The 7,484-nt window shown below is 38.3% G+C and overlaps 2 protein-coding genes across 6 annotated transcripts in view; both read right to left on the minus strand.

The window, feature by feature from the left end:
• LOC145432300 (ATP-dependent RNA helicase DDX54-like) overlaps positions 1–7,484 on the minus strand; it is a 318,477-nt gene that overhangs the window by 90,343 nt on the left and 220,650 nt on the right. The gene's annotated exons all lie outside the window — the stretch shown is intronic.
• Positions 884–7,319, minus strand: vamp8 (vesicle-associated membrane protein 8 (endobrevin)). 2 transcript variants are annotated; one of them, XM_080309054.1, is made up of 4 exons: positions 7,102–7,319; positions 4,481–4,648; positions 3,150–3,325; positions 2,737–2,971 (listed from the first exon to the last, which is right to left on the minus strand). In XM_080309054.1, exons 1-3 carry the CDS (start codon positions 7,114–7,116, stop codon positions 3,185–3,187), a joined length of 324 nt encoding a protein of 107 aa, XP_080165180.1. In that variant the 5' UTR covers positions 7,117–7,319; the 3' UTR covers positions 2,737–2,971; positions 3,150–3,184. The 2 variants fall into 2 exon arrangements, with proteins under 2 accessions (XP_026044044.2, XP_080165180.1); XM_026188259.2 differs by lacking the exon at positions 3,150–3,325 and having other exon boundaries at positions 884–2,971; positions 7,102–7,311.

Consider the following 7,484-nt stretch of genomic DNA (forward strand, 5'->3'; position numbering starts at 1 on the left):
CAGTGATGCCACCCTGCACCAAAGGAAACACATGTAACCAAGGTAACCTCTGACCCCACAGTTTAAGACAAGGATCTCCTACACAGCTATGAAATGATAAACTCCCATTCATTTCTCTGAACAGATTTTTTTCCCTTTGCTCTTTACTTGTCTCATTAGACATGTGACTTCAAAAATGCTTATCAACTACAGCCGGGTATGTGGCAGGTAATGTGGCATACTGCAAGCACCTTTGTCGGGAAACCATGATGGAAGATATTCTATAATAAGGAAATAAAGAATTTAATTAGACATGCCAGGGCAAAGGCGTGTCCCATTTAGTGGAGGAGTCAGTAAATGGATGTCCTCGACCTTGTGAAATCTGCTTTATGTCCATTAAACACAATCTTGCTATTTTGTTTTCAGTTTAAAGACATTTTCTGTGATAGATACAGTATTTTGTTTCCACTATATTGAAGGATAGTAAGTAAGTTTACAGTAAGTTTGGGCTGGAATTCACTTCTCATGGCATAAGGCTCATAGACTCAGAGCATTACAATATAAAGCGCTTTATATTGTAAGGTACACCCTACAATAATACAATTTAGTTACTAATTAACCTATCACTAATAACTATATGTCTTGGGACACTGGGAGGAACTCATGCAAACTCCAAACAGAAAGATGCTAGGCTGATGGTCGAATTGAACTCAGGATCTTCTTGCTGTGAGGCAACAGTGCTAACCGCTGTGCTACCGTGTGCGTTTTCCTCACTAATTAAATTGTGTACACACTACTGAGCAGAATAGGATAGAATGAACTGAGGAGAAACAGGAGCTTAGATCACAATCTGTCTCCATCTTGTGGCAAAACTGTGATCACAGAAGAAGACATGACAACAGAGCAGAAGAAAAATACAATTTATTCTCTATCAGACCGTCAAAACCATTAAATACCGTAAGTCATCAGAATAAGACCCTCAAGAGCTTTAAATTACAAGAGTTACACACAGTAGAAAAAATCCTTAAACACAGCAACAGACTCACTGAAGATGTCTTACAGAAACAAGAGTGTGGTTTATAGGCATCAAGAGATGAGACCAAAAAGGGGAAAAAAGTATTTTTTCCAACAGGGATTTTGTTACCTCATCATGAAACTTTAGGGTTGTATACAGAATCAGTTACAATTTATTTATACAGAAATTACATTCAGATTTTATTCATTCACTTCTGATTAAATAAGAAAAAAGTAACATTAATAGCCTCTACAGAAGAGGCACTTATGGAGAGGTCTGCTAAAGTCTACAAATATACACATCAGTGAGAATATGACGACTCTATACAGCTCACACCAGAAGCCCTTTGACCTCTTTGAAACTAAACTGGTATTGTAACATCCACTGTGGCTGACACGGGCCAGAGGGGGAGTGTTGTAGAGGTGGTTGACATTGCAATTCCCCTCCAAAGGCTGTGAGTTTCTGCACTGCATACCTGCAGGTGGCTAGTCAGCTGTAGGCTATCAGTTAAACTTTACGGTCCGAATAGGAGTTCGATGCAAATTTAAAACTACACCCCTTGTTTCAGTGGTGTAGTAACCGACTGCTCATTTAATGTCAACACACTTGATGGCTTTACTGTAATCTTTTCATTGCTTACTTCATAAACACCATTTAGAGAGTATTCAAAGTATATTAATTCAATAAACCGTTCTTATGTAGGTTGTCTTGACTGTAACAAAACTGGAAGCATTTTGACTGAAATACACCAATCAGCCACAACAAACTTCTGACAGGTAACGTTAATAACATTTGTTGCTGATAACGAATGGCTCCAGAACATATGGAAGAGCTCCTGGTGTTCACCTGGCCTCCTCGTACCCCAGATCCAAATCTGATTTGTCTTCAGTGGGATGAACCAAAAAAAATAAAAAGCCAAATCACAGAGGGTCAAAAGTACCCAAAATATCCACTTCTAATGTTCCACTGTCATTTTAAACAGGACACCAGCAGAGGTCCAGTTACCTGATGGGCCAGAGTGGTTTTGGAAGCTTATGTAATATCGCCCAGAAGCCAGACAGATGTCAAAATCAACTCCATAATTCATCCTCCCATTAAATATACTGTGACCTAAAACTGTTAACTCTGTGGTAATTTTCTAGTGTCAAAAAGGATCCAGATATTACCCATTTTATTACCTGACACAGTCGATCCAAATCATACTCTGCGTTATACACGCTGTCTTTTGTAAAGGTGCACCAGTGACAACATCTAAGACAAACCTAACATAAAATATGAGACTGGAATAATCCAGCTTGATTCTTTTCAACTACAAAAATTTGAGAGACTCGCTCTTTGCTGGGATGAAATAAATGCTTATGGTGAATCCGTTTAACAAAGAGGAGTAGACAGTGCTGCTATGAAACATCCTTTAAAAATACCGGTAGTGTTTTACTGCCATTGACCACTGATGTTCCACAGCGGTTTAGGATGTGTTAAAAAAAAGAAGAAAAAAAAAGAGAAGAAGAAGAAGCAGGTATTGTATGGGAAAGGCTTTCAAAAGCTTGTTCTGTCATTAAAGTCCCTTAAACCAAAGAATAAAATATTGGAATTCCTAAAAGTTCAACATAGAAACTGTGTAGTATTAACGGTTTCACCATATAGCAGTGATTTGCTCAAGCTTACATGTATGTAATATGTATGTAATATGTATGTAATATATATATATTTTATTTTTTTCCCTCGATATTGTGCAATAGGAATATGCTTATGATTTTATTCTGACTATACATTTTTTAAATTTCTGTCTGTTTAGGGCTTCTTGGTGGGAGTAACTATAGGAGCCACGGGGGAACTAGTAGGGATGACTCCTGTGGCCAGTAAGATGATAATGAGGACGATAATTAGGACTATCACAATTATGACCACAATCAACTTGACATTCTTCCACCAGTAGGAGCGAGCCACCTTGTGAGACGTCTGCTTGAAGTGCTGAGCCTACAAAAGGAAAAAGACAGGAGAATCAATAAAATTATGTAATCAGTTCTATTGATATAACTCTGTTTAGTCTTAAGTTGTTAATATTTTGCTAGAAAAATGCCAAAGAGGTACAGTGATTTATTAAATTTGTGCAAACATAAAAGGAATTTGTTTTTTCAGAGTCAACAATTGATACCACCGCTTTTATTCTTCAACACAGTCTGGAGTCTCTTAGGCAGCTTTGCTTAAGTGGTCTTCAGGAATAGTTCTTAGGCTTCTTGAAAGACATTCGAACTCTTCTTTGGATGTTTCTGCCTTTTGTCTTCTGACCGGATGATCCCGCACTGCTTCAACGATGTTCCAGTCTGGGCTCTGTGGAGACCAATCCACGACTGATGGTGTTCGTTCTGTGTGTTTTTCTACAAATCAGATGCTTTCCAGACAATATTGCATAGTGGATCTAAAGCCAACAGTAATCTTCTGTGTTCATATTTCCATCAGCATCAATGACTGAAATGCAGGGCCAAACATTGACAGAGCCTTCATTGTTTTTTTTTTTACAGATGTGTGCAGACACTCACTGTTGTACCTCTGTCCTGTCCTCCTCTGTAAAAGCTGATGAGCACTTAAACCAAAACATCTGAATTCATCACTTCATAAGAGCTATTGCCACTGATTTTCAGTGCAGCTCTGGTGCAATGTGGCATGCCTCAGCTTTTAATTCCCATTTCCCTTCCTTAAAAAAGGCTACTTGGCATCCACCCAGCCACTGAGACCATTTCTGATGAGGCTTAAGGGAAGAAGATGGATCAGCTAAACATAAGATAAGAACATAAACTAAGATGTCAAATCGTTGTATAGATGTATAGTTACAAGGAAAACATTTCTCTTTTTTTCTCCTCACCACAATAATAATAATAATAATAATAATAATAATAATAATAATAATAATAATAATTTTTCCTAATGTGTCCCTTATACTCCTCATTAGATGTCACAGTAACCATGTCCGTCTTTTACACATCTATGGCCTTAACATTAAGCCTGATTAGGAAATGAATGCTATTACTGTGTTTGAGATCTTGTTTTTCCATGAATGAAAATGGAAGGTGAGTGTGGTCAAATACAACTGTTTAAGCTCTAAGAAGTCTTTTCCTGCTGCAACCACAACCTCAAGAGTACAAACGGATAACAAAACAGACAAAAGAGTAATTAGCTTTACTGCTAGGGGACACTATAGTTGACCTCATTTGGTTTTATTTACATTTTACACAGTTGACTTTGTAAAATCCTTAAAGTTGAATAAGGGCATGAAAAAGGCCACACTTCACCTGTTCTGTTCTGTTATGTGGAGAACCTGACACCGCCCGAAGTGACTTGTTATTCTTGTTTAACTGAACAGTATCACTAAGATCACAGCTTACCAAGCTTTATTTACGAGTGTGCATGTATGGGAGTATTGTCCACATCTCAGCCTGCTTTTACACACAGCCAAGTGAAAGTTAAAACTCTCGTGATCACACTGACCCCTGCTTGCAGATCCTCTGTCTTGTCCATTAAGTCATCCAGCCTTTCTCCTCGTGCCAGGATCCGGTCCACATTCTGAGTCATGATGCTTTTCACGCCATCCACCTGATCCTTTAGAGCCTGCACCTTGTCCTTAGGCTCTGGCATTTCTTCTATCCCTCCACGCGCCTGGTGTAGAGAAGGGTCATTAAAGAAGAGTTAGCTGCAATCCATTTGCAGAACACACACACACACACACACACACACACACACACACACACACACACACACACACACACACACACACAGAGCAATTCAAAAAATAAAAAGTATCAGCTGGGTGAACAGTGAAGTCTGCTCATCAATCAAACATGCTGAATGTAGCACTAGTTTGTTCTTCTGCTCCAAGTCATAGACATTAAATAGGTGCAATTTTGAGATGGAAACTATGATATATCCTCTGATACTGATGCTTAGTTTGTTAACGGAAAAAAAATGTTAACCTGGTTTAGCGTCAGTTTTAACAAAACCAAAACGTGTCCTTCAGGCCTGAAAACTATAGTGCTATCTCCTGTACTTATGCTTTGAGACCTCAAAAATGTCAGAGTGACTGTCAGAATATCAAAGGTTCTACTTCTTTTGCAAACCTGTCTCTGGAAAATCTCTAAAGACTCACAGAAGTCCACAGCTAAATTACAAAAATATCCCTTTATAAGTCTTTGATGAGGCCCGGCCTCTTCATGTTTTATTGGACATGAGTACCTCCATGACTGTGTCTGCAAGTGACAAAGCAGCATGTAATGTAAATATGTCCTTTTGACCCATTTGTAACCACAGTATTTATTTACAAGCCCTTGAGCTGCACCTTGTGGCTGTTAAATTATCACTTTTATACATCTGTGAAAGTCTGCTAAGAGCATGTGTGAATTCAAGAGAAACTTCAGCTGTTACCTCACATAGCTGTACATGTGATTTCAACACAGAAATGCTGTGTGCAGTTGGGTGTGTGTCAGTAAACATGCAGGGACCACTCTGTCCCATGAGTCAGCAACAGATTGTAACAAAACTGTCTCTAGGAAACGGGGCAGGTTCTCCTGCGTCATGTGTCTCTCGCCTCTCCTGTTACCCCACCCTCCTTTCTTTTTCTCCTTTTCCATTCATCCTTTTTCAGAAGAAGTTTCTGAAAAAACAAACAAACTCTGGAGTCATCTTTAATTTTCTTATTCTTGTTATATCTTCATTACATGTGTTAAATCTCTCTCATTCCTCTGTACCAGTGTTAGCACGTCAGTCATTCAGGCCCACTGAATGGCTGATGCCTATCAAGTATCAATAAACAGAAAGTAAAGTGTCCAAGGCAGCTGCAGAGGGCAGCTACATTAAGCATCTAATTCAAATATTTGATATGTTGTAAGCTGAGTGACTTCAGTCTCTCTTTATAAATTGACAGATAAGGGGTCTTGTAAATATGTGGTTGGTGCATGAGAAAAATGATCAAGGAAGTACACCTTAAAATGTTCCAACAGATATTTCCTGTTAAAATGTTTGACTGCAGCTGTAAATCCAAAACATGTATTCAAACACTCAATCCTTACTGCTCACACTGATGTAGGCAAATGGGAAACTGCCCTAATCTGTGAGGACACACAAAGAGATTTGAATACTACAGGAAGTAAGATTTTCCTACAGGCTAGAGGGAAACGTATTTTGATTTAAGTCGACAATGTTGAGTCATTACAGATATTTAAAGAACTGCCTGGACGTTCTTATCCTTTCAGCAGAATAAACAGCACTGCCAACAGATTATAATTAGTCCATTATGTGGCCTTTTTTGTTATTAGTTAACAAAAAAGCAAAAAAAAAAAAGTCTTCATAGAAGTCATTGCGACATGAAAGTAGGCAAAGAAAGAGGTTGGAAAGCGCGCACACGCACACACACACACACACACACACACACACACACACACACACACACACACACACACGCCTCTCTTGTGCCGACATTAAATAATGTTAAAACATGAGAGCAGTAAACCTAATTTAGCACAAATAAACGCCACTTTAGCTGCGCTACCTGTAAAAGTTTATTTTTCCCCTTTACTAATGAAATAATAATAATAATCATCATCATCATCATCATCATCATGTGTTGCCCAGTGGATAATATCTATTTTGTAAGGTAAGTTAGCATTAAACTGCTACTTGCTCCAGCAGAGCTTGGCTACAGGCGATTGGCTCCACCAACGACCTGTGAAACATTCTTGAAATACGTGAAAAACAACCGTTTTATCAGTTAGAAACATGTATTATAAATAGACAGTAGTACATGGAAACGTTTACTTGAAGTATGCGGCTTTATTTTTATGGAAAACAAACGCATCTCAACTTTACAAAAATCATTTCCAACACGTACTGAGCACCGTGTGTAATTAGGCCATTTTGTTAAGCTGCTTTACTTAGAACTTGCTCCCTCAAAAATGAAAAAGTTAGTGCGCTGACTTATTATTTTCAGCCGAGGTAGGTTTCAAGTTAAGTACAGGTTGATTTATGTGGAAGTACACCTGTTTGAGACTGTCGCTGAACTAAGTGGTGACGGCGGGGAGGCTTTCTGAACAACATAAACAAAGGTCGTTATCACCTACCGGATCAGTGTCCATCTTGCTGGAAAAAATGTCCTTTATCCGTAAACTGATGGATCTACTTTCTATAAAAGTTGACGATTTGATTTAAAACCCTTTAAAAAACAGTTTAAAGTCTCGAAGCAAATACGTTTCTCTCGGTTTTACTTCCTGGTGGTTTTCTTTCCTCCCTTAATTGCCTTCTTCCAACTGTTAAGTGAACTCAATCTCCGTTTCCGCCCTTTGGTTTCCAAAATAAAGCAACCTATCGTTTTCAGCTGAAGTGGTTGGGTAAACATTAGAGAAAAAAAAGATTATATAAAAAAATATGATTCCTTTAATCTTTACACAGTAATATCGTCATTGTATTTTATATACTCGTATTCACATATTGATTTTCACTACCT

Source organism: Astatotilapia calliptera, chromosome 12 (genome assembly GCF_964374335.1).
Source record: "Astatotilapia calliptera chromosome 12, fAstCal68.1, whole genome shotgun sequence".
Classification (NCBI taxonomy): Eukaryota; Metazoa; Chordata; class Actinopteri; order Cichliformes; family Cichlidae; genus Astatotilapia; species Astatotilapia calliptera.